Source organism: Bos grunniens, chromosome X (assembly GCF_055505025.1).
Source record: "Bos grunniens cultivar Pamir isolate PY7600 chromosome X, Bosgru_T2T1.0, whole genome shotgun sequence".
Classification (NCBI taxonomy): Eukaryota; Metazoa; Chordata; class Mammalia; order Artiodactyla; family Bovidae; genus Bos; species Bos grunniens.
In genome coordinates this window covers 127203484-127231458 of record NC_141194.1, presented here as the reverse complement: position 1 = coordinate 127231458, position 27975 = coordinate 127203484, and the positions used below count along the sequence as shown (strand labels likewise).

Genomic DNA, 27975 nt, shown 5'->3' with positions numbered 1-27975 from the left:
GGATGGAGTGAGCCTATTCAGGTACCCTTCTGTTGCTCGGTTGAGATTTGGAAAACACGAGATCTGGGTTGCCTACATTTCTGGATGTGGGGATGTAAGATACCTACTGTGTTACTCTTCCAGTCCTGGAGTCCCAAACCATTTTGCCTTCCTCTTACCACTTTATAGAATTCTCTGTTCATTGTATCTTGCATTCTTAAATGGATTTGTAGTTGTGCCCAGAAAGGAAGACCAGGGAAAAATGGGTCTGTGCCATTTTGTCCAGATTGGACCAAAAATCCCTTGTTTCCTGTATTTTTAAAAAGCTGTCAGCATTGATTTTTCTTCCATGCCGACAGTTTTCTTGTTCTGCGAAACAGATGGCTGATTCTTCTGTTTATTCCAACAGGGTTAAAGCTCACAAATGACACTGGAAATGACCCACCTGTATCTCTTCCTACATTAGAGATACAACCATCAGGATGCGAAGTATTAGGAAAGGCCACAATGAAAGATGCTGAGATAACAGTGGGCAATGAAAATCACGGTGATACACGCAGGGTACGGAAACGACCTCGCAGTCCCGAAGCCCCAGCTCTCGCCAGCCACTTCGTGCCTGGTGACAAACTGCACTGAAACTCTCAAAACGGGCCCTTTCCATGAAACTCAAGGAAATTATCTGAGTGCAGCCAACCTGTTGTTTCACTTTAGCCTAAGGAGGGAGCAGAAGGAAGAAATTTTTCATTAGAAACATGAATGATTGACCCTGACCGAAAAGGTAGGAGGCCAGAGGTTGGACTTGCGGGCTGGAGGGAGGCTGTTGCCATGGCATCTACATATCCAGCCCCTGGGGGGCTTGGGGGAGGAAGGGACCCGTGGAAGCCAGCCTGGAAAGCTGCCAAGCCAAGAGCAGGCAAGGCAGGGTGCACACAGGCCCTCTGGACAACCTTGTCATATTTCCAACTTGGGGATGAGAGGCAGCTTCCTGGGCATCTCGGAGGGTCAGCCCATCACCTCGGCCCATGGCCCCGGTAGTGTCACCTGAACACGGGGGAATGGAGGGAAATGGCCCTGGAGAGGCCCTGAGAAAGCCCTAGAAGAGAGCGGATGCTGGCCCCCTTGTCCTCCACCCCTCGAGAGGCAGCCTGGACGGATGGTTGTGTTCTTGGCCCAAGCCCAGGTCTGTCACTTTCTCAGCCCTTCACAAGACTTCCTCCTGGCAGGTCTCTGGGACTGCTCTCTGCCTGCTCCCGCTGTCTCTCTTGCTCCTCTCCACCCTCCAAAGCTTTGCATCAGGGGACAGGGAAGAGTGGGAAAGACGTGTTCCTCCCAGCCCTGCCCCATCTCAGCCACGCTCCCTCCACCTCCTACCAGTACCCTCCTGGTGCCACAGAATGCGCTGCTCCAGTCCTGGACAGCCTCCAGCAGCCCCTGTGTCCCAAAGGATTTCGGAAAGTGGGGGTCTCCTTGAGTGGCGGGCAGCTGTCAGGCCGGGGTGGGAGAGCAGATGGAGAAGAGGCTTGTAGGGTAGGCAACAACTGGGGAGACGGGGACATCTCTGGGTGAAGAGGCAACTCTCAAGTCCCCATGTTTTTCTTGCAGGAACTGGTTTTATAGAAGGTGAACCGCCCCTTCCGTGGTCTTGTCCAGAGAGTCAAATCCCTGCCTGGGGCACCCCTGACCCTAGAGTTGCCTGGGGAGCACCCGAGAAAATTGCCTGACCCCTCGAAGAGAGGCAGGGCCTTCCAGGTGGAGAGCCCGAGGGAAGGGGTGGCCTGGTGATCCAGTACTGGCATGGGGAAGGAAGGATCGAGCTAGAGACACTCTGGTGGAGCAGGTTCTCCCCACCTGCTGGGCTCTGGGAAGGGAGACATTTGCCCTTGTGACATAGATCAGAAGTGGGGGAGCTGAACCTGCCTCTGGGTCTGCACTGCCTACCTGCCCCCCAGTCTCTGGGAGACCTGGCACAGTGGGATGGGGGAGGGGAGCACAGGCTCCCAAGAGATCTAGAGAGAGAGAGAGGCCCGTGGCAGCGAAGGTGAGAGCAAGTCACAGGCAAGAACTGGGGGACAGTCTGAGCTGATACGGTCACAGGAGAGATGAGTCCCAGAACCCCCTTGGGGAGCAAGGTCCTTACACACAAACCTCCCCACCCCAACCCAAGCCCCATGCAAGGCTTAACCAGGGGTTCCTTGGTTTTGAGTGCCACAGGCCTCTCAGTTTGGGTGTGAGTGTGGGGATGTGTGTGTGAATTTGCATGTTCATGCATGAGGGCTTGAGTGTGTGAGCATGGGGATGTGTGTGTGGGTGTATGTGGATGAGTGTATGGGTATGAGTGCAGATGAATGCACGGATGTGTGTGTGTGAAGGTACGGGTGTGAGAGTGTGAATATACATGTCAGTGTGCATGTGTGAATGCGTGTGTGTGAGTGTTTATGCACACATGAGTGGCTGTGCGTTGCAGACGGTGCTGAGCTGTTCAGTGGGTGTGCTCTGGGGGACGGGCATCCTGTCCTCCCCAGGCTCCCAGCTCTGTTGGAGCTGCCTGGGCCCTGGGAGGCCGCTTCCCAAAGTGGAGAAAGTATGTTGGAGATTCAGGGGCCCCGGGCTTAGAGACCCATCATCACCTGCAGAGAATCCCCCCTCCCCATGGGGCTCTGGCTGGGGCTGTCCGCCCCCAAAGGTATTGGCTGTGGGAGGGGCGGGGACACGTCCTCAGCACGTGCTCCTGCCACTATTTTTCTTACTATTTTGATCTTGAGTAGTTTGCTGCTGCTGCTGCTCTCCCACCTCTTCCTCATCTCCTCACTAGGCCTCTGCTGCTCTCCTCTCTGTGTACTTTATTTATTTGCAATCTCTTTTTCAGGCAGTGGAGGTTCTACGCCATCACCGACTTGAATAAGACAGCTTTCCCTTTTCTGTGTGTGATGAACTCTCCACCAGTCAGCGCAGTCTGGTCAGAGAAATGTTCTTGTTTTCAGTGTTGTCAAATCTTGTGTCTATCTAAGTTAATAAAAAAAAATCATTTGAGTTCAATAAAAAAAAAACACGGAGGCCTCTTGTTTCTGGTGTGGTGCCCCCTTGGAGGAGAGGGTCTGTTGGTGAGCTCACCCGACTCTGGTGGCCAGAAGCTGGGGGAGGGGAGCATCCTGAGGGCTATAATTGGGTGGGGTCATGGCAGGAAACCAGTGAATGTTATACTTCATATTAAGAGAACAAAGGGGTAATACATAATCATTCCAAAAGATTTAAAACATGGATTTGGTGAAATTCAATACCCATTCATGATTTTAACATCTTTTAAGAACATTGAAATTGTTAGGAACTCATTCTTCTGGCAAATAGTCTATAAAAAACCTCAGTGTGCATAGTATTTAATGGTGAAAGAATGTTCCTAATATTGGGAACAATGCATGGTGTCTACTCTTGCCATTTCTATTCATCATTGCAGTGGAAGCTTGAGCAAATGGAATAAGCCCCCTACCCTGACAAATCCATCCGAATTGGAAAGGAAGAAATAAAGCTTTATTTATTCACAGATCATCCTGTATGGAGAAAATAACAAGTAAAGCACAGACACAAAAAAGCCACTAGACCCATAAACAAATTTAGCAAGGCCAACAGGACACAATATCAACATCAAAATATCACTTATACTTGTACATACTAGCACCAAAAATTCCAAAAATGAAATTAAGAAAGCAACTGGATACACAATAGCCTTCAAAAGAATAAAACATTAGGGATAAATCCCATAAAAAATGAATAAGACCTGAAAACTAAAAAGTACTTAAAACATTATAAGACATAGCTGAGAAAATTTAAACTTAGTAAAGATAGTTCATGGATTGGGAGACTCAATATGACAACCTTCCCCAAGTTTATCTGTAGATTGAGCCCAATATCTATCAAAATCTCAGCTGAATTTCCTGTAGAAGTTGACAAGCTGATCTTAAAATGTATGCGGAATATACATTTATATCACCTTAAATAGCCAAAACATTTTGAAAAAGGAAAACAGTTGAAGGATTTATCATACCTATTCCAGAAGTCATCAAGCCACAGCAATCAAAACAGTATGCATCTTGTACAAAGATAGTCATGTAGATCAGTGGAACAGATTGAGAAAGTATGAACAAATCCTTAAATTTATGATGAGATGGGTATTCTATTGTGGCAAAATACACAACAAATGTCGCCATTTTAACCATTTTAAAGTATCAAATTCAGTAGCATGAAGTACATCCCCAATATGTAACCATCACCATTATCTAATTCTAGAATATTTCCATCACCACAGATGAGAACACCATGTGCATTGTCAGTCTTCATTACCTCCCTACCCTACTCCTTGGCAAATAGAAATATGCTTTCTGTCTCTATGTATATACTTTTTATGGGTATTTCATACAAATGGAATCATATGATATGTAACCTTTTATACCTGGCTTCTTAGTGTAATATTTTGTAGTTCATTCACATTATCTGTAGTTCATTCACATTATTGTATGTTTCTTTTAATGGGAGAATAAAATTCCATTTTATGGATATATGACATTTTATTTATCCAGTCATATGTTTGTGGACATTTGTGTTGTTTCTACCTTTTTGCCATTGTGAATAGGGTTACTATGGACATTCAAGTACAGGTTTTGTTTGAACACCTGATTGCAATTTTGGGGGTCCACAACTAGGAGTAGAATTGCTGGATAACATGTTAATTCTGTGTTTAACTAATGGAAGAACTCACCAAACTGTTTTACATAGAGGCTGCACCATTTACAGTCCCACTTAGTAATGTGTGATGATTCCACACTCTCCAACAGTTGTTATTTTTCTTTTCTAATTTACGGTTATCCTAGTATGTGTGAAGCAATTTTCATGTGCATTTCCCTAAGGCTAATGATGTGAAATTGGACTTCCTGGTGGCTCAGACAGTAAAGAATCTGCCTGCAGTGCAGGAGACCAGGGTTTGATCCCTAGGTTGGGAAGATCCCCTGGAGAAAGTAATGGCTACCCACTCCGGTATTCTTGCCTGGAGAATTTCATGGACAGAGGAGCCTGGTGGGCTACAGTCCCTGGAATTGCAAAAGAGTTGGACATGACTGAGCAGCTGACACTTTCAACTTTCAATGATGTGGAGCATCTGTTCATTTGTTTGGTAGCCATTTACATGTTTTCTTTGCAGAAATACTAGTACTTTGGGATAAATTTGACAAAATTTCTGGAAGACCTGTACACTGAAAATTACAGAAGGAATTAAATACTACAAACATAAATTGATATCTCATGCTCACAGATTTGAACACTCAATATTGCTGGATGGGAGCTCTAGAAAACTGACCTATAGATTCAATGCATTCCCAGTGAAGCAACAGTAGGACTTTGAAAATAAATTGACAAAGTGATTCCACCTTTCCATAGAAATACAAAAGGCTAAGGAGAGCCAAAATTTTTGAAAAAGAACAACGATGCAGGATTTATACTACTTCATTTCAAAACTTGATATAGATCAACAATAATTCAGTGTGATCTTGGTATAAAGATAGATTTACAGATCAATGGATCAGAACAGAGTTCACAATATACTCAAAACTATATGGACGATTGCCTTTTTTTAATTTATTTTAATTGGAGGCTAATTACGAGGTGGATGGAACTATTATACAGAGTGAAGTAAGTCAGAAAGACTATTGCCTTCTGACTGAGATGTAAATTCAGTACAACAGAGAAAAATAACATTTTTAGCAAACTACTGGAAACATTTGAAAAGCACATCTTTAAAAACAAACTCACATAACATACAAAAATTAACTACATATCATGAGACAACACCAAAATACATGCCACCTGCAAAGTACTGCAGTACTGAGAATCACTACTCCCTGGAAGCTTGAGGGCCAAGAAGTTGACGTAAGTGAACTGTGTTGTACAAACAAACTAAGGAAGATTCATAATGATGCACCCAAAGCTACACAACTAGTGGGTGGGAGATGCAAGGTAGCAGCCAGGTTTCCTGACTTTCGGCTTAGGCTTTTCTGCACTATTCTGGTCAGTTGCACCCTGTGGCAGATTCCCTCTGATCCCAGAGGACAAGTTCATGCCTTGTTTCTGGGACAAAGCCCCTGTCACATGTCCCTGCATCTAAATCCATGACTTGTGGGACTTCCCTGGAGGTCCAGTAGTTAAGATTTCAGCCTCGGGGGCTCCCCAGGTGGTTTCACTGGTTGAGAATCAGCCTGCCAGTGCATGACACGTGGCTTCGATCCCTGGTCCGGGAAGATTCCACTTTGCACGGAGCAACGAAGCTGGGTTCCACAACTGTGGAAGCCCTGGTGCCCTAGGTCCTCTGCTCTGAACCAAGAGAAGTCAGGGCAATGAGAAGTCTGAACGCTGCAAAAAAGAGTATCCCTGGCTCACCGCAGCTAGAGAAAGGCCCACCACAGCAACAAAGACCCAGCTGCTGCTGCTAAGTCACTTCAGTTGTGTCCGACTCTGTGCAACCCCATAGACAGCTTCCCACCAGGCTCCCCTATCCCTGGGATTCTCCAGGCAAGAACACTGGAGTGGGTTGCCATTTCCTCCTCCAATGCATGAAAGTGAAAAGTGAAAGTGAAGTCGTTCAGTCATGTCCGACTCTTAGGGACCCCATGGACTGCAGCCCACCAGGCTCCTCCATCCATGGGATTCTCCAGGCAAGAGTACTGGAGTGGGGTGCCATTGCCTTCTCCAAAGACCCAGCACAGCCAAAGTAAATATATAAATAAAAAATTATAAAGAACCTATGAACTGATTATGAGGTTCTGATATCTATGTTAGTGGAGCATCACCATCTGCTGGTTGATTCCTTGAACTATATCAGAAAGCCCTTGGGGTGTTGTGTTGCCAAAGGCTTCACCACAGACACAGTCACTGCTGCACAGCCAGTTTTGATAAGGTCAAGAGAAGAAAGAGAAGATAGCTTTGGGGGCACAGGAAGGGAGTGGGGGTGGTGGTGGATGTCAACGTGAGGCTATAGAATCTTCTATAACTCGAAAATATATTTGAGCAGCGTCTTCTACTTGTGGATTCCTTGAACTGCATCAGAAAGGTCCAGGGGAGATGTGTTCCTAAGGCCTCAACAACAGGAACAGTCACCTGAGAAGAGTCAGTTTTGATAAGGGCAAGAGGAGAAAGAGAAGTGAGGTCTTGGGGCACAGCATAGGAGTGGGAGGAGCGGATGTCAATGTGAGGCCGTAGAGCCTAGTGTAACTCAATAACCTACCATCTGCTGGTGGATCTCATGAACTACATCAGAAAGCCCTGGGGATGTGTTGGCCACTCATTTTACATCAATCAATGAACACTGACCAAGGGGAACATTGACCACATGGAAGCAGTCTATCCTCCAGGATAAATCTTTGTTACTGATCAGCTTGATTGAGAGCTGATCAGACGAGCTCCAGTCTCAGGACCTCAAAAGGCAAGGCACTGGCTGAAGCTGCAAGGGCGTGATGACTAAAGTTCTGCCTCTGACCTTCCATCCACACCAGCAGTGAGAGCCCTTAAGCCACTTCTGTAGTATATGCTTGCTTGCTACTCAAAGTGTGGTCCAGGGACCAGCAGCATTAGCATCACCTGGGAATTTCTGACTCTGAGGCCTCCATCACAGGCCTATTGAACCAGGACTTGCACTTTCATAATATGCCTGGTGATTCCATGCACATTAAAGTTTGAGAAGCACTACGCCCTGGTAGCTTGAGGACCGAGAGGTTAACATAAGTGAACTGTATTTTAAGTGAGTTTAAGGCAAAACTAATACAATTATGTAAAGTTTAAAAATAAAATAAAATTTAAAGACTCACAATGATGTACAAAAGCCACAGAACTAGGGGTGGGAGATTCAAGGTTAGCAGCCAGTTTGCTTGATTTTCAGCTCAGGCACTTCTTCACGATTTTGGTCAGTTGCACCCTGTTCATGCTTTGTTTCTTGGACCAAGCTCCCGTCATATGTCTGCATCTAAATCTATGACCTGGGGGAACTTCCACAGTGGTCCAGTAGTTAAGACTTCACCTTCCAGGTCTTCCCTTGGGGTCCCAGTGGTTAAGATTCCACCTGCCAGTGCAGGGGACAGAGGTTCAATTTCTGGTACAGGAAGACCCCACATGCCAAGGGGGAACTAAGCCAGGGCGCCACAACTATTGAAGCCATCACTAGGGCCTGTGCTAGGAAACAAGTCACAGCAATGAGAAGCTCATAAAATTGAACCAAGAGAAGCCCTGGATCGCCGCAACTAGATAAAAGCCCACTGAAGCAAGGATGACCCATCACAGTCAAATAAATACATAAATAAAAAAAGGAACCTGTTAACTGATTATGTGCTTCCGATTTCTATGCTAGTGGAGAAGAGCCATCTGCTGGTGGATTCCTTGAATTACATCAGAAGTCCCTTGGAGTATTGTGTTGCTAAGGTCTTCAGACAGAGACAGTCACCCTCGCACAATTTTGATATGGACAAAAGAAGAAAGAGAAGAGAGGTCTTGAGGCACAGGAAGGGAGTGGGAGTAGATATCACTGTGAGACTGTGGAGCCAAGTAGAACTCGAAGAGCTAGTGAATCAGTGCCTTCTGATGGTGTATTCCTTGAACTACATCTGAGAGCCATGGAGGTGTTGTGTCAACAAGGCTTTCAGCGACAGGGAGAGTCACTCCTGCACAGTCACGTTTGATAAGGGCAAGAGAAGAAAGAAAAGACAGGTCTCGGGGCACAGGAAGGGAGTGGGAGAGTAAATGTCAATGTGAGGCTGTAGAGCCAGGTAGAATTCAGGAAATGTAGTGGAGCAGCACCATCTGCTAGTGGATTTGTTGAACTAAATCAGAAAAGCCTGTGGGTATTGTGTTGCCAAGGCCTTCAGTCACAGGGACAGTTCCTTCTGCACACTCTGTCTTCAGAAGAGCAAGGTAAGAAAGAGAAGAGAGGTCTTGGGGTACAGGAAGAAAGTAGGGGGAGTATATCTCAATGTGAGACTGTAGATACTTATATAACTGGAAAACTTAGTGGGGCAGCGCCATCTGCATGTGGAATTCTTGAAGGACATCACAAAGCCTTGTGGGTGTTGTGTGTCCATGACCTTCAGGTACAGGAACAGCCATCCAGCACAGACAGTTTTGATATGGGCAAGATGAGAAAGAGAAGGGGGGTGGTCCCAAGATGGTGGAGGAAAAGGATAGCGAGACCACTTTCTCACCCCCAAATTCATCAAAAGATCATTTGAATGTTGAGCAACTTCCACAAAATAATTTCTGAACACTGGCAGAGGACACCAGGCACCCAGAAAAGCAGCCCAATCTATTCAAAAGGAGGTAGGACAAAATATAAAAGATGAAAACAGACAAAAGATTTAGGGACAGAGACCCGTCCTGGAAAGGGAGTCATGAAGGAGAAGTTTCCACATTATAGAAAACCCTTTCATAGGTGTGTCTGTGGGGAGTTTTGGGATCTCAGCGGGCAACATAACAGAACGGGGGGGATGCCCTACAGAATATGCGCCTCACCACAACTACAAGCAGAGATGGAGAAGCGGCACAGACACTCTCTTCCACCAGCAGCAGGTGGGGGCTGGACTGGGAGGTACAGGCTGCATCATCGGTCCTTACGGTAAGGACCAGGCCTGAATGCCCTGAGGACAATCTGAGGAAGCCAATGTGAGATAGCAACCTAAACCGTGGGATTGCTAGAGAGATGAGAAACAAGAAATAATCCTTTCCTGTGAAAGGCTCTAATGCTACACGATGACCCCTGGTGTGCTCACAGAACAAAGGATTGAGCGAATACCAAATGAGAGCAAGCCAGCTGCCATTTAGGGCCCTCCCTCCCCACTGCCAGAGAGGCAGATGTGTCACCGCCAGAGCCGGAAGGCAAGGGACTGCTGCAATCTTGGCCCCAGAGACTGCATCTTCTATCAAACTGTGAGCAGGCTCCAAGTTGCTAATCATGTCTTCCTGGGATACTGGACAGTTCACATCTGCCAGGAGTGTCACAACCTGAGATCAGCTCCCCAGAGGAGATACGTAGCACACCTGAGGCTGTCACTGTGCACCTAGGAAACCAAGTGGCCAGGACCGGTGCGGTGCACAAGATGCATGGCCCACCTGGGACAGTGCACTCACCAAGCGCCCAGTTACCTGAGTTGCTCAGACCTGGGAAAGGCACAAAACCCACAGCCCATCTGGGTCTGTGCCCCTGCAGAGCACCCTAGAACCTGAGTGGCTTAGACCCGGGAAGTGCACAAAATGCAGGGCCCACTTGGGACAATGCCCTTGCAGAGCACCCTGGAGCCTGAGCAGGGTGGACCCAGGAAGGACACGCCGCCTTGGGCTGTGGCAAACCCAGTGTGGTCCATCCACTGCAAGCACTCCCCACACATGCCAGTGGTATTTGTTTGCAGTGCCCCTCCCTCCCCACAACACAACTAAACAAGTGAGCCTAAATAAGTGGCCACCTTCGCCCCCTTGTATCAGGGCAGAAATTAGACATGGAAGAGACTTGCAAACAGAGGAAGCCAAAATAAACAAAGAAGGGGGAACCACTCTGGAAGTGACAGGTGCAACAGATTAAAACCCTGCAGTTAATGTTGAGACTGTGCACTTGAGAGGCACCTATAGACCTTGAAAACAAGGTCTCAAGCCAGAGATGAGCCAGAATATATATAAGATATATATGCCAGATACACAAGCCAGAATAAGGGGTTATCTGACTGGTTCCAAATAGGAAAAGGAGTACGTCAAGGCTGTATATTGTCACCCTGCTTATTTAACTTATATGCAGAGTACATCATGAGAAACACTGACTGGAAGAAGCACAAGCTGGAATCAAGATTGCCGGGAGAAATATCAATAACCTCAGATATGCAGATGACACCACTCTTATGGCAGAAAGTGAAGAGGAACTAAAAAGCCTCTTGATGAAAGTGAAAGAGGAGAGTGAAAAAGTTGGCTTAAAGCTCAACATTCAGAAAACGAAGATCATGGCATCTGGTCCCATCACTTCGTGGGAAATAGATGGGGAAACAGTGGAAACAGGCTTAGACTTTATTTTGGGGGGCTCCAAAATCACTGCAGATGGTGACTGCAGCCATGAAATTAAAAGACACTTACTCCTTGGAAGGAAAGTTATGACCAACCTAGATAGTGTATTCAAAAGCAGAGACATTACTTTGCCAACAAAAGTTCATCTAGTCAAGGCTATGGTTTTTCCTGTGGTCATGTATGGATGTGAGAGTTGGACTGTGAAGAAGGCTGAGCGCCGAAGAATTGATGCTTTTGAACTGTGGTGTTGGAGAAGACTCTTGAGAGTCCCTTGGACTGCAAGGAGATCCAACCAGTCCATTCTGAAGGAGATCAGCCGTGGGATTTCTTTGGAAGGAATGATGCTAAAGCTGAAACTCCAGTACTTTGGCCACCTCATGTGAAGAGTTGACTCATTGGAAAAGACTCTGATGCTGGGAGGGATTGGGGGCAGGAGGAGAAGGGGACGACAGAGGATGAGATGGCTGGATGGCATCACTGACTCGATGGATGTGAGTCTGAGTGAACTCCGGGAGTTGGTGATGGACAGGGAGGCCTGGCGTGCTGCGATTCATGGGGTCGCAAAGAGTCAGACATGACTGAGCGACGGAACTGAACTGAACTGACACTGAACTGACGCCACACTGCCCACAAAAGGTCCAGAGAAATGCCTAGATATATTTTTACTATGATCATTTTTTGTTTTTTTAAAAATTTTGGTTATTACTCTTTTAACTTTCAGTTTTATAGCCTTCTATTACCTTTCTTTTTTTAAAAAAAACTATTTTTTAAAATTAATTCCATATGTATTTTTCATTTTTTTGATTGATTTTGTTTTGTAGTTTTTATATTGTGTTTTTGAGAGTCTAACTTCTAGGTTTTTAACCTTTGCTTTTTGATATTTGTTATCAATTTTGTACCGTTAAGAATCGAACCTTCAGTATCCATTTTCACTTAGGGATATGATTACTGGCTTGATTGCTCTCTCCACTTTTGACTCTCCCTTTTCTCCTCATGATCACTTCTATCTCCCTCCTCCCTCTTTTCTTCTCTATATAACTCTGTGAATCTCTCTGGGTATTTCTGGCTGTGGAGAGTTGTTTCACCATTAACCTAGGGGTTTTATCTTCTGTGCTGTATGGATAGAGAAGTCTGGAGGCTACTGTAAGAGGAGGACCAAAACCCAGAGGCAGGAGGCCCTACTCCAGAACTTTAGAACATCAGAGAACTCCTGACTCCAGGGAACATTAATAAACAAGAGCTCACCCAAAAGTCTCCATACCTACACTGCAACCAAGCCCCACTCAAGAGCCAACAAGTTCCAGTGCAAGACACACCAGGTTAATTCTCTGGCAAAACAGGAACACGACCCAAAACATACCAAACCTATAGAAATAGGCCTGGTCTGTTCTGAGGAGACATCCATTTCTGTGAAAAGGTCTTGGCAGGCTCAAGAGTGGTCATAAGTAGAGGAGGAAGACCATCCAAGAAGCGGAGCTGTGGGCAAGATGAAATCATGTGGGACATTTCTGAAGATGAGAGAACAGACTGGTTGGGCTGGAATGGAGTCCACGTTGAGAAGGAGAGTTTACAGTGATAAGATCAGTAGGACATGGTGCAGTGGCCAGATCAGGATGGCCCCGATACCAACTAAGAAGTTGATTTTATGATTCTGACAATGGGCAACAATTCATTGACTTATCCTTCACTTATCCATCCACTCATTCAGCAAACATTTGTGGAGACTCTACTTTCTGCCAGTCCCAGCACCTGTTCCTGGCTGGGCACACAGAGATGAGGAAGATGGGATCCTTGCTTTTAACATGGTCACTGTCTTGAAAGGCAGTCCAACTCATCATCAATAAATGTCCAATTATAAGAATGTGCCAGAGAGCACAGGGGAGGGGGCGTTAGGAGAGTTGTGGTGCAGTTATTGCGGCAAGATGGGGGGAGGGTGGGGGTTGAGGGTTCAGCTAGGTGTGTTCTTTAGCTAAGTACTTCCAGAATGACCTCACATGGTCCAGTGCTTGCTGTGTGACCATCCATGAACCACAGGACAATGTGAAGTGTTTCATTAGTAAAATGTTTTCAAAATGTTTTAATGTAATATTTTGAATTTTCCTACTTTCCTGAGAAGAAATATCTATGCTTTCTGAGATAGTGGCGACTACATAGATGTTAACTGAACTGCTTTTATATGTCCTTAGTTGGCAAGAAGTTGGACCTTACATCACTCCCTCCCCAACTGGCTTATCATGCCCAGGGGCCTGCCTCCTGAAGCATGGAAGATTCCACTTTAGAAGCTACATGGGCAGCAGCAAGACGAATGGAAGGGAAAGAGCTTAGTAAAGACCCAAGTAAAGAGAACCAAATTGTCACCAAATTCACGCTGACAGGAACAAACCAGGGACTCTGCTGGCTCATGACTCCACAACACACTGAGGTAAAGAGAATACAGAGAGCTGGACAAGTTCAGGGAGGACCCAGCACAAGAACGGGGGCTCATTTAAAATGGAAGAGATTCATTTGGGTATCAAAAAGAATGCCAGGCTGGAGCAGAAATGTATAAAATGGCAACATGAAGAGCTCTGTTCCTTCTTCCCAGTGAAACAACCATAAAGGTGAATGTTTCTGAAGGACACAACCATTTCAAGTCTCTGAAAGTTCAGAGAGTATTCAGCAAATAGGGATACCTTTATTTTAAAAAAAATCTACTAAATCTCAGTAAGAACAGCTCCCTTATCCAACTCCCACTTTGGCATGTTGGAAGCTCAAATCCTCTGGGCTGCAGTTCAGGACCACGGGCTAAGATTTCTCCCCAGGGGAAGCAGACTGTCACCATTTCTTACCTAGCTTCATGTTTAGAGATTTAGAGCTCAGAGAAGTGAGGGGAGCAGAAAAACCAAAGACACTAGTTCTTTGAAAAGATCAATCAAATCGACAAACCTTCAGATAAGTAGACCAAGGAAAATCTGAGAAGACTCATATTACTATAATCAGGAATGAAAGATGGAACATTACTACTGGTATGATAGGAATAAAAAGCATTATACAGTGGGTGTTTAGAAAAGGCAGAGGAACCAGAGATCAAATTGCCAACATTCGTTGAATCACAGAGAAAGCAAGGGAATTCCAGAAAAATATCTACTTCTGCTTCATTGACTATGCTGAAGCCTTTGACTGTGTGGATCACAACAAACTGTGGAAAATTCTTAGAGATGGGAATACCAGACCACATTACCTGTCTTCTGAGAAACCTGTATGTGGGTCAAGAAGCAATAGTTAGAACTGGACATGGAACAACGGACTGGTTCAAAACTGGGAAAGGAGAACATCAAGGCTGTATATCGTCAACCTGCTTATTTAACTTCTATGCAGAGTACATCATGTGAAACGCCAGGCTGGGTAAAGCACAAGCTGGAATCATGATTGCTGGGAGAAATATCAATCACCTCAGATGTGCAGATGACACCAGCCTTACGGCAGAAAGTGAAGAGGAGCTAAAGAGCCTCTTGATGAAAGTGAAAGAGGAGAGCAAAAAAGCTGGCTTGAAACTCAACATTCAAAAAAACAAAGATCATGGCACCCAGTCCCATCACTTCATGGCAAATGGAAGGGGGAAAAGTGGAAACCGTGGGAGATTTTATTTCCTTGGGCTCCAAAATCACTGCAGATGGTGACTGCAGCCATGAAATTAAAAGATGCTTGATCCTTGGAAGAAAAGCTATGACAAACCTAGACAGTGTGTTACAAAGCAGAGGCATTACTTTGCCGACTAAGGTCTGTATAGTCAAAACTATGGTTTCTCCAGTAGTCGTGTTGGGTGTCAGATGTAGACCATAAAGAAGGCTGAGCGCTGAAGAATTGATGATTAAAAAAGTCAATCCTAAAGGAAATCAGTCCTGAATATTTGTTGAAAAGACTGATGCTGAAGCTGAAGCTCCAATATTTTGGCCACCTGATGTGAACAGCCTATTCACTGGAAAAGACCCTGATGCTGGGAAAGACTGAAGGCAGGAGGAGAAGGGGACGACAGTGGACGAGATGGTTGGATGGCATCACTGACTCAATGGACATGAGTTTGAGCAAGCTCTGGGAGATGGTGAAGGACAGAGAAGCCTGGCGTGCTGCAGTCCATGATGTCACAAAGAATCAGACAGTATTTAGTGACTGAGCAGCAACAACAATAAAGTGGATGACTTCCCTGGTGGTCCAGTGCTTAAGACTCTGCACTCCCAATGCAGGGGCCTGGGTTTGATCCCTGGCCAGAGAACTAAGATCTCACATGGCATGCAGACAGTCAAAAAGAAAATTATAAAGGAGTACTAGGAACTTGTTGTATGCCAAGAAATTAGATAACCAAGATGAGATGGAAACATTCCTAGAAAGACACAAAATATCAAAACTGATTCAAAAAGAAATAAGAAATCTAACTGGACTTTAAAAAGTTAATAGATTGAATTTCATAACTCAAATAATTTACCACAGTTAATAAACCAGGCTCATATGGCTTCATGGGGCTTAACTGTACCAAACTTTTAAAGAAGAATTAACATCAATCCTACTTTTTTTTAAATTTTATTTTATTTTTAAACTTTACAATATTGTATTAGTTTTGCCAAATATTGAAATGAATCCGCCACAGGTATACACGTGTTCCCCATCCTGAAACCTCCTCCCTCCTCCCTCCCCATACCCTCCCTCTGGGTCGTCCCAGTGCACCAGCCCCAAGCATCCAGTATCGTGCATCGAACCTGGACTGGTGACTCGTTTCATACATGATATTATACATGTTTCAATGCCATTCTCCCAAATCTCCCCACCCTCTCCCTCTCCCTCTCCCACAGAGTCCATAAGACTGATCTACACATCAGTGTCTCTTTTGCTGTCTCGTACACAGGGTTATTGTTACCATCTTTCTAAATTCCATATATATGCGTTAGTATACTGTATTGGTGTTTTTCTTTCTGGCTTACTTCACTCTGTATAAGAGGTTCCAGTTTCATCCGTCTCATTAGAACTGATTCAAATGTATTCTTTTTAATGGCTGAGTAATACTCCATTGTATATATGTACCACAGCTTTCTTATCCATTCATCTGCTGATGGGCATCTAGGTTGCTTCCATGTCCTGGCTATTATAAACAGTGCTGCGATGAACATTGGGGTACACGTGTCTCTTTCAATTCTGGTTTCGCCCAGCAGTGGGATTGCTGGGTCGTATGGCAGTTCTATTTCTATTTTAAGGAATCTCCACACTGTTCTCCATAGTGGCTGTACTAGTTTGCATTCCCACCAACAGTGTAAGAGGGTTCCCTTTTCTCCACATCCTCTCCAGCATTTATTGCTTGTAGACTTTTGGATAGCAGCCATTCTGACTGGGGTGAAATGGTACCTCATTGTGGTTGGATTTGCATTTCTCTGATAATGAATGATGTTGAGCATCTTTTCATGTGTTTGTTAGCCATCTATATGTCTTCTTTGGAGAAATGTCTATTTAGTTCTTTGGCCCACTTTTTGATTGGGTCGTTTATTTTTCTGGAACTGAGCTGCAGGAGTTGCTTGTATATTTTTGAGATTAATTCTTTGTCAGTTGCTTTATTTGCTATTATTTTCTGCCATTTTGAAGGCTGTCTTTTCACCTTGCTTATAGTTTCCTTTATTGTACAGAAGCTTTTAATTTTAATTAGGTCCCATTTGTTTATTTTTGCTTTTATTTCCATTACTCTGGGAGGTGTGTCATAGAGGATCCTACTGTGATTTATGTAAGGGAGTGCTTTGAATATGTTCTCCTCTAGGAATTTTATAGTTTCTAGTCCTGCATTTGAATCTTTAATCCATTTTGAGTTTATTTTTGTGTATGGTGTTAGAAAGTGTTCTAGTTTCATTCTATTACAAGTGGTTGACCAGTTTTCCCAGCACCACTTGTTGAAGAGATTGTCTTTAAATATAGGGTTTTTTTTAAAGAAAGGTTATAGGCTATAAAATGAATGTTAAAGGAGTAATAAAGAATCAAAATTTTTAAAACTCTAAACATGATAATAGTAAAAATATATCTAGGTATTTCTCTAGAACTGTTGTGGGCAGTGTGGGGTCAGTTCAGTGTCAGATAATCCCTTATTCTGGCTTGTACTTGTTCTCAAAAGGTCTATAGGTGCCTCTCAAGTGCACAGTCTCAGCATTAACTGCAGGGTTTTAATCTGTTGCACCTGTCACTTCCAGAGTGGTTCCCCCTTTGTTTATTTTGGCTTCCTCTGTTTGCAAGTCTCTTCCATGTCTAATTTCTGCCCTGATACAAGGGGGCGAAGGTGGCCACTTATTTAGGCTCACTTGTTTAGTTGTGTTGTGGGGAGGGAGGGGCACTGCAAACAAATACCACTGGCATGTGTGGGGAGTGCTTGCAGTGGATGGACCACACTGGGTTTGCCACAGCCCAAGGCGGCGTGTCCTTCCTGGGTCCACCCTGCTCAGGCTCCAGGGTGCTCTGCAAGGGAATTGTCCCAAGTGGGCCCTGTGTTTTATTCACTTCCCAGGTCTAAGCCACTCAGGTCCTCAGGTGCTCCACAAGGCCACAGACCCAGAAGGGCTGTGAGTTTTATGCCCTTCCCTGGTCCAACCCACTCAGGAGACTGGGTGCTTGGCGAGCACCCGGTGGGCCATGAATTTTATGCACTTCCCCGGTCTGGCTGCTTGGTTTCCCAGGTGAGGGTACAGTTCCAGGTATGCTGTGTGACTCCTCTGGGGAGCTGATCTCAGGCCGTGACACTCCTGGCAGATGTGAACTGCCCAGGATCCCAGGAAGACACGGTTAGCAACTGGGAGCCTGCTCACAGTTTGGTGGAAGCTGCAGTCTCTGGGGCCAAGAAGGCAGCAGCCCCTTGCCCTCTGGCTCTGGCTGTCACACAGCTGCCTCTCTGGCTCTGGGGAGGGAAGGCCCTAAACAGCAACGGGCTTGTTCTCCTTGTTCTCTAGGGCACAACCCTTTGTTCTCTGAGCATGCCAGGGGTCACCGTATGGCATTAGAGCCTTTCGTAGGAAAGGTCGTTTTTTTTTTTTTTTTTTTTTCCTTGTCTCATTCGCAATCCCAAGGTTTGGGTTGTTATGTCGCATTAACTCCCTCAGATTGTCCTCAGGGCATTCAAGTCTGGTCCTTACCCTAAGGACCGATGAATCAGCCCATGCTTCCCTGCCCAGGCCCCACTCACTGCTGCCAGATGTGAACTTCTGAGCTGCTTCTCCACAAATATTCGTGGTTAGGCATGTATTCTATGGGCTTTTTTTTTTTTTTTTTTTCCAGTTATGTTACCCTCTGAGATCCCAAAGCTCCCCACTGACGTGCCCATGAGAGGGTTTTCTGTTGTGTGTAAACTTCTCCTTCTTCACCCCTCCCTCCCCAGGATGGGTCTCTGTTCCTAAATCCTTTGTTTCTGTTTTTGTCTTTTATATTTTGTCCTACCTCCTTTTGAAAAGATTGGGCTGCCTTTCTGGGTGCCTGGTGTCCTCTACCAGCATTCAGAAGTTGTTTTGTAGAAGTTGCTCAACATTCAAATGATCTTTTGATGAATTTGGGGGGAATAAAGTGGTCTCCCTGGCCTATTCCTCTGCCGCCTTGGGACCTCCCCCCACAAAAAATTCATGAAATAAATAATATTTAGATCTACATCCTCACCCCAGGGACAAAGGCACCTGAGCCATTCACATTCAGTCAGTCTTGTCCAACCCTTTGTGACCCCATGGACTGTAGACCCAAGGCTCCTCTGTCCATGGGATTCCCCAGGCAAGAACACTGGAGTGAGTTGCCATTTCCTCCTCCAAGGGATCTTCTTCACCCAGGGATCGAACCTGCATCTCCTACACAATAGGCAGATTCTTTACCACTGAGCAACCTGTGAGCTTCCTCAAAGCCACCAGAGGAGTCCTCCTATTGTACACTCCTGTCCAGTCCATCTTCCTGCTGCTTCCTACTATGGTGAGGCTTTCTTTTTTGTGTGTAAATTATGTTTTATTGAAAGTATCTTTCATTCATTGCAGATGCTTTCTGTGTTATGTCACGTGTTTTAACATCAAAGGTTAAATTATTTTTTACATGCAAGGAGTGGAAATAGTTTTCCCCACATGGGATTACTGATTATAAGATGATGACACATCACATGGGTTGTGTGTTTTTAAATTGAATAGCTAGCTAACTGTCTTAATTATATTTCCTCCCAAACCACGAACTGAGTAGTAACTGAACACATTCAAAGCTGAGGATAAAAAATGCAAAAACAAGTCCTCAGATCCAGTTACCAGAGCCCTGCTACATACTGGCTAATCAATACCAGGGAGATGGAAGACATTCTGATAACACCACTTGGAGCATTTATCTCAAGTAAGATAAGGCTTTTTTTTTTTTTTTAGTAAATCATAATAATAAAGACCAGAACTTTGGTGCTTAGAAGAATAAAGACCAGAACTTTGGTGCTGAGAAGGTCAAAGTTAGATTAATTTTAAATGAGAACCGTCTAATAAGCTCAATCTGTTTGTTACAGCAGCACCCACAGTGAACAGAGGAACACAAATAGACTGGAAAAAGATGCTACTGACCAGTGAGAGGAGTAGGTTGTCTCTACTATGGAGCAAATCAGCAATGCCCTGGAGTGACCCTACCCCTACTGTTAGTTCCTGTCTCTAGAGACCCAGGGAATGCATTTCAGCACCAACTTTAGTGATGGCACAGAGGATAGGAGAGAATTGCTGCCTCTGCCAGTACTCCTACCTCCCTAAATAGAGATGTACTACTTTTCTGGCTGGTCTTGACAATTAGGTCTGGCTCCACTTTCTTCACAAGTCCCTAGGCTAACCAGTATTGAATTTTTCCAACAACAGGTCCTGAAAAATTGACTATTGTGCATGCTCTGTACACGTAACTATCGCTGTGTGCTATGTGTACCAGAAGACTGGAACTCACAGACTGGGTTCCCTCAGCCTCTGGCTGGTGGTTGGGTTTGGTCAACGGTAAGCAACTTCACGAATTCCAAGGATGGGGGAGGGGAGAGGCCAAAGTGTTTAATCCCTACCACAACCCTGAATTGTCATTATTGTCACCAGACCAAACTTGGGTCCATTCATCCACAGGCAGTCAAGCCAATATACTAACACCAGGTTGTGGTGAAGGAAAATGCAGCATTTTTCCTAAGGGTTCCAATACAAGGATGACAAGTGCATCCTACTTTAAAACCCTGAATTCCCCAGAAGGTTGCAGCATAGCGCTTTTAAAGGCCAAGTGAGGGAGGCATGTGTCAGGGCCTATGATCAGCTTGTGCACAATTCTCTGCTTGGCTGGTGGTGATCAATTCTTAGGTGCCAGAAGGTCTAGGGACTAGTGATCATGATCCTCAAGTAGTTAATTTCTTCCATTTGATTTTGGTGGGTTTAGCATCGGAAAAACTCAGGAAATTTGCATCACATAGAATCATCTAGGTACTTCAGAGAGAAACCAAAATAAAAGATATGGGGGAGGGTTATGGCCCCATAGTGTCCTACTCAGTTCCACTGTGTCTCTCGCAGTGGCTGTGTCCCTCTGCAATTGTGGCTGCTGGTGAGTGCCCCTTCCTCTATGAATCTGTAATGACAGAAACTAGATCGGTGGTTGATGAGAAGTGGGAAGCAGGAAAGGACAGGAGGAAGAAATTACAAAGGGGCCTGAGAAGACCTGTGGGTGATGGATACATTCACTTGATTGTACTGATTGGTAATTTTAAGTGGGCATACATACTTAAATAGTTATTAAATCATATACTTTAAATATATTCCTTATGTTGTGAGTCAATTTTACTTCAATAAAAGTGGCTAAAAAAATAAAATGAACATTCTCTTTTATCCCATGCCATATGCACACATTTTTTGGCCAGACCAGGCAAATTCTCTCCTGTGTGCAGACAACTCCAGCGGGCCCACCTGCCTACTCTCTTGGCAGTCCTTTGCACCATGAGCGAGAAGTGCCCAGCCACCACTGAAGCAGGGCAGGGGAAACCAAAAATTATTTTGAAGTGTGTAACACATCAAAATGTAAAACTAAAAGAACTCAAAAACAAGGCTTAGGAGGTCTTGGCAACTTTGTAACATGCACAGATTTCTTACATAGCATCAAAAACCATGAACCATAAAGAAAACACTGATAAATTTCATCAAAATTTGAAAGAAAAGTCATCTTTGAAATACTTTGTGATACTTAATGGCAAGCCACAGAGTTGAAAAAAGTACTTTCAAAACATATATCCCTCAAATGCTTGATATCTAGAATATATCAATATAAAGCCCTCTTATTGTTGTTGTTTAGTTGCTAAGTCATGATCGATTCTTTTGCTAACGCACAGACTATAGCCTGCCAGGCTCCTCGTCCATTAGATTTCCCAGGCAGGAATACTGGAGTGGGTTACCATGGCTTCCTCCAGGGAATCTTCTTGACCCAGGGATCAAACCCATGTCTCCTGCATCGGCAGGCAGATTCTTTACCACTGAGCGACCAGTGAAACCCATAAAGCCCTCTTACAACTCAATAATAAGTAAACAAGCTAATTTGTTAAAGGAGTAAAAGATTTGAATGGATACCCTACAAGAAAATAGATACTGAATGGCAAACACGCACATGAAAAGATACTCAGCATCATTACTTGTAAGGGAAATGCAAAAGAAATCCACAGTGAAATATCAGTACACGAGGGCGGGATGATTTGAGAGAACAGCATTGAAACATGTTTATTACCATATGTAAGGGCTTCCCTGATAGTTCAGTTGGTAAAGAATCCACCTGCAATGTAGGAGACCTGGTTGGATTTTTGAGTCAGGAAGATCCACTGGAGAAGGGATAGGCTACCCACTCCAGTATTCTTGGGCTTCCCTTGTGGCTCAGCCTGTAAAGAATCTGCCTGCAATGCGGGAGACCTGGGTTCAATCCCTGGATTGGGAAGATCCCCTGGAGAAGGGAAAGGCTACCCACTCCAGTAATCTGGCCTGGAGAATTCCATGGACTGTATAGTCCAGGGGGTCACAAAGAGTCGGACACAACTGAGCGGACACAACTGAGCGGACACAACTGAGCGACTTTTCACTTCATACGGGCTGGGGAGGGAGGTGGGATGGGGTTCAGGGTTGGGGAACACGTATACACCCGTGGCTGATGCGTGTCAATGTATGGTAAAAACCACCACAATATTGTAAAGTAATTAGCCTCCAATTAAAACAAATTAATTTTTCAAAAAAGAATCAAACTGCCAAGGGTTGTTATTAAATGTATGTCAGTAGGTCAAGCCTACATTCAAGACCGCAATTGTCCAAGGGAGTGAATACCAAGCAGCTGGGATCACTGGGTGAAGACTTAAAGGCTGATTACCATAAGTGAATTGCTCAGTGATTAGTGACATATCTATATAATAGAAAACTACTTAGCAATAAAAAGGAATTAAATATTTACTTGCAACAACAAGGATGAATCTCAAAAATAATATGCTTATATGCACACTACTATATTTGAAATGGGTAAGAAAACAAGGACCTACAGTATAGTACAGAGAATTCTGCTAAATATTATGTAACAACCTAAATGGGAAAAGAATTTGGGAAAAAAATACATGTGTATGTATAACTGAATCACCTTGCTGTACACCGGAAACTAACATAATATTGTAAATCAACTATCAGTTCGGTTCAGTTGCTCAGTCATGTCCGACTCTTTGTGACCCCATGAATCGCATCACACCAGGCCTCCCTGTCCATCACCAACTCCCAGAGTTCACTCAAACTCATGTTCATCAAGTCAGTGATGCCATCCAGCCATCTCATCCTCTGTTGTCCCCTTCTCCTCCTGCCCCCAATCCCTCCCAGCATCAGAGTCTTTTCCAATAAGTCAACTCTTCGCATGAGGTGACCAAAGTACTGGAGTTTCAGCTTTAGCATCAGTCCTTCCAATGAACACCCAGGACTGATTTCCTTTAGGATGGACTGGTTGGATCTCCTTGCAGTCCAAGGACTCTCAAGAGTCTTCTCCAACACCACAGTTCAAAAGCATCAATTCTTCAGTGCTCAGCTTTCTTCACAGTCCAACTCTCACATCCATACATGACCACTGGAAAAACCATAGCCTTGACTAGACGGACCTTTGTTGGCAAAGTAATGTCTCTGCTTTTCAATATGCTATCTAGGTTGGACATAACTTTTCTTCCAAGGAGTAAGCGTCTTTTAATTTTATGGCTGCAATCACCATCTGCAGTGATTTTGGAGCCCAAAAAATAAAGTCTGACACTGTTTCCACTGTTTCCCCATTTATGTCCCATGAAGTAATGGGACCAGATGCCATGATCCTCGTTTTCTGAATGTTGAGCTTTAAGCCAACTTTTTCACTCTCCTCTTTCACTTTCATCAAGAGGCTTTTTAGTTCAAATTTAAAAAGATTAAAAAACAAAACAACAAAAAATAATATGCTTAGCACAGGAGGCTAGAGTTCATAGTGTATAATTCCATTTATGTGAAACAGAATAACAAATCTATAATAGCAAAAACAAATGTAGAATGACAGAAAACAGATCAAGGGTGGACTGGGCATGAAGAGAAGGCATTGTCTGTAGAAAGGAACTTTCTGCTGTGATGGAAATATTCGGTATCTTGATTGTGGCAATAGCTACACAGGGGAATGAATACTTTTAACACAACTCATCAAAATGTGTTCTTATTAGCACTGCATTTCATTGTATGTTAATTATGCCTCAAACACAGGAAAAGTTGGAAGTAGGGACTCCATCAGGACCCTGGGGCTTAAGAAAAGGCCTGGCAGTGAACTCCCTGGGTGTTATTTTGCCTCTCACATATCCCCAAAAGGGCACTGGAGGAGCCTGCAATCCAGAACCATCAACAAAGTAAAGTTCCAAGAAAAGCTCTTCCCCATAACCAAGGGACTGGGAAAAGGTGGCCTAACAGAGCAGGGCACCTTTTTGCCCATAGTCACCTTCCTCCAAGTCTCTTTTCTGCAGTTTCAGCAGGGCTGGGTGGGGAGCTGGTCTTCAATACCCGCTTCAACCTCCTCATGAAAATAAGAGGGCAGGACTAATCAATCCTTTGCTTTTCTACCCACTGTCAGTAGCCAATTATTATTAGTTTTTAGCTTTTATTTTTAATTAATTTTTATTGGAGTATGGTTGCTTTACAATGTTTTGTTTCTCAGTGTGCAGCAAAATGAATCAGCTGTACATATAAATGTTGCTGTTGTTTAGTCTCTAATTCATGTCCAACTCTTTTGCAACCCCATGGACTGTAGCCTGCCTAGCTCCTCTGTCCATGGGATTTCCCAGGCAAGAATACTGAAGTTGGTTGCCATTTCCATCTCCAATACATATACATATAACTTTTTTGGATTTGGGTTTCCTTCCCATTTAGGTTACCACAGAGCATTGAGTAGAGTTCCCTGTGCTATACAAGTAGGTTCTCATTAGTTATCTATTTTATACATAGTAGAGTATATATGTCAATCTCAATCTCCCAATTCATCCCACCCCTTCCCCTCTTTGTATCCATATGTTTGTTCTCTATATCTGTGTCTCTATTTCTGCTTTGCAAATAAGTTCATCTGCATCAGTTTTCTAGATTCCACATATAAGTGATATACAGTATTTGTTTTTCTCGTTCTGACTTGCTTCACTCTGTATGACAGTGTCTAGATCCATCCATGTTTCTTCAAATAGCACATTTCGTTCCTTTTTATGTCAACAGCCAATTCTGTATCTAGCAAATACAACCTTCAGGAATGAAAGTGAAATAAATATATTCTCAGATGAAGGAAATCTAAGAGAGTTGGTTGCCAACAGACCTACCTTTAAAGAATGGCTAAAGGAAATTTATTAACCAGAAAGGAAATTATAACACAACAAGGATGGGTCTTTAGGAAAGAAGAGCGATAAAGTGAGTAAAAGTTAAGGCAAATAGAATACTCCTCATGAATTTTTTAAGATCATGTTTCATCATTAAAGCAAAAACTGTACCATCATGTGATGTGAGTTCAATGTGCACAGAGGAAATACTTAAGTTATTTCTATTTAAATGTGGGAGGATAGAGGAACCAAAATGGAAGCAAAATTTTTCTACTTGATGAAGTGATTGAAATGATGATACCAGTAAACTGGGATATGTACATATGTATATTGCATTGAAAACTATAAAATAAAACAATAAAATAAACTATATGAAGAGCTATATTCAAAAGTAATTTCCAAAAAATGCTTAGGTGTCCTACAAGAAAGCAAGAAAAGGAAAACAGAGTAATGAGAAACAGAAAACAAATAATAAAGCAGCAGACTTAAGCTTAAATATGACATAATTACTTTAAGTGTAAATGGTGTAGGAATAACAATTAAAAGAAATTAGCAGAGTAGATTTTTTAAAAACACCACCAAATTCTATGCTGTACACAAGAACCTCACTTCAAATTTTCATGGTGTTTTAAAGATTTATTCATTCTAAGCATAGTTTTATGCTTCTTACACACAACAAAGTAAAATTACTTTATTTTATAACATAAACAATGGTGAACTTGAAAGCAACCAAGCCTGGAACTGTGAAGGATCTTTTGTGCCATCTAGTTTAATGGCCTCATCATGGAAAACTTAGTTTAACAATATCCTAGACCAACAATTAATTTCTAGGTGATGCTAGTATACTTAAGATGGCAGTCGTCTCACTACTCCTCAAGTCTATCCATTCCCTAGGTTGACCAAGGACGGTTGCAGCCCTCTGGTCTTAATTCCAAACCATGCAATAGTACAGCGGTAATTTCATTTCTCTTGGGCCTGGTAAACTTTCAAGTATTTGAACATGCTGTCATATGTCCTTTCCAAGTCTTTGTTCTCTAAACCAGGTGTCCCCCACCTCCGGGATTTAATGCTTAATGATCTGAGGTGGAGCTGATGTGATAACAATAGGAATAAAGTGCACAATAAATGCAATGCATTTGAATCATCCTGAAACCACCCCCCAACACTGTTCCATGGAAACATTGTCTTCCACAGAATCAGTCCTTGGTGCCAAAAAGGTCTGTTGGCAACCAATTCTCTGCTGCTCTAAACCACGAATGTTTCTTTCATCCATTCATCACAAGACATGGATCCAGCTCTTTTATCACCCACATTGCCTTCCTCTGGAAACACTCCAGAAGAATGCTTTTCTTAAAGTCTTAAAACAAATCTTTAAGTATTTAAAAGCATTGAAAGTATACAGAGTTTAATTTCTGACCACAATGGGATCAAACTAGAAATTAATAACAGAAGGACAGCAAGAAAGTCTCCAAATGTGTTGAAAAAAACCACACTTCTAATTAATTCTCCATAATTTCTATATGGTAACAATAAGCATGTAAAAATATAAACTAATATATATATATATAATTTATAATTGTTTCAAAGAAAATGAATACCTAAGAACATATTTATTAAACATGTACAGGATCTGAATGCAGAAAATTACACAAATTTTGGGGAAATTTATTAAACATGTACAGGATCTGAATGCAGAAAATCATACCAATTTTGGTGAAAGAAATCAAGGATCTAAATAAATAAATAAAGAGATATACTCATGGGAAATGCCAAATGAGTCATAAGCTGGAATCAAGATTGCCAGAAGAAATATTAACAACCTCAGATATGCAGATGACACCACCCTAATGGCAGAAAGCAATGAGGAACTAAAGAGCCTCTTGGTGAAGGTCAAAGAGGAGAGTGAAAAAGCTGGCTTAAAACTCAACATTCAAAAAACCAAGATCATGGCATCTGGTCCCATCACTTCATGGCAAATAGATGGGGAAAAAATTGCGACAGTGACAGATTTTATTTTCTTGGGTTCCAAAATCACTGCAAACAGTGACTGCAGACACAAAATTAAAAGATGCTTGCTCCTTGGAAGAAAAGCTATTGACAAACCTAAACAACATACTAAAAAGCAGAGACATTGCTTTGCCAACAGAGGTCCATATAGTCAACGCTGTGGTTTTTCAGTAGTCATGTACAGATGTGAGAGTTGGACCATAAAAAAGGCTGAGAGCCAAAGAACTGATGCTTTCGAGCTATGATTCTGGAGAAGACTCTTGAGAGTCCCTTGGACTTCAAGGATATCAAACAAGTCAATCCTAAAGGAAATCAATCCTGAATACTCATTGGAAGGACTGATGCTGAAGCTGAAGCTCCAATACTTTGGCTACCTGATGCGAAGAGCTGACTTATTTGGAAAAGACCCTGAAACTTGAAAAGATTTAAGGCAGGAGGAGAAGGGGATGACAAAGGATGAGATGGTTGGATGGCATCACCGATGCAATGGACTTGAGTTTGAGAAAACTCTGGGAGATGGTGAAGGACAGGGAACCTGGCCTGCTGCAGTTCATGGAGTTGCAAAGAGCTGGACATGACTTAGCGACTGAACAGCAGCAATAACAACTGTGTTCATGGACTGAAATATTAAACATATAAATGATGTCCATTCTCACCCAAACTGATCTGTAAGTTTAACACTTGCTAGCAAGCATTTTGTACCCATAGACAAGTTTATCCTAAAATTTGTACAGATGAACACCAGCCCTAGAATAGCTAAATAAATGTTGAAGAAGAAAAATAAAGTGTGAGGAATCACTCTAACCAATAGTAACATATACTCTATAGCTACAGTAATCAAAATAGTGTGATATTAGAGAGAGGATGGATACACACATAGACCAAAGCAACAGAAGAGAGAACATCAAAATAGACCCACAGAAATATGCTCCACTGGTTTTTGACAAAGATGAAAGAAAAAAAATTCAAGGGAGGAGGGATAGCTTTTTTAAACAAACTGTGCTCTAGCAATTGGGCATTTTTAGTCAAAAATTGAACCTGGATTTAAACCTCCAAACCCTACATAAATATGAACTCAAAATGGACCACAGACTTAAATGTGA

General features: G+C 43.3%; 1 protein-coding gene across 1 annotated transcript in view; it reads left to right on the top strand.

Annotated features, from left to right (window-relative positions):
* The window catches only part of LOC147341357 (zinc finger protein 75D-like), a 64761-nt gene extending 60222 nt beyond the window's left edge, over positions 1-4539 (top strand). Inside the window, exon 6 of the mRNA XM_086389201.1 lies at positions 389-4539. Coding sequence (XP_086245327.1) covers positions 389-615 — 227 coding nt within the window. The 3' untranslated portion in view covers positions 616-4539. The remainder of the gene's footprint in view (positions 1-388) is intronic.
* Positions 4540-27975: the final 23436 nt, after the last annotated feature.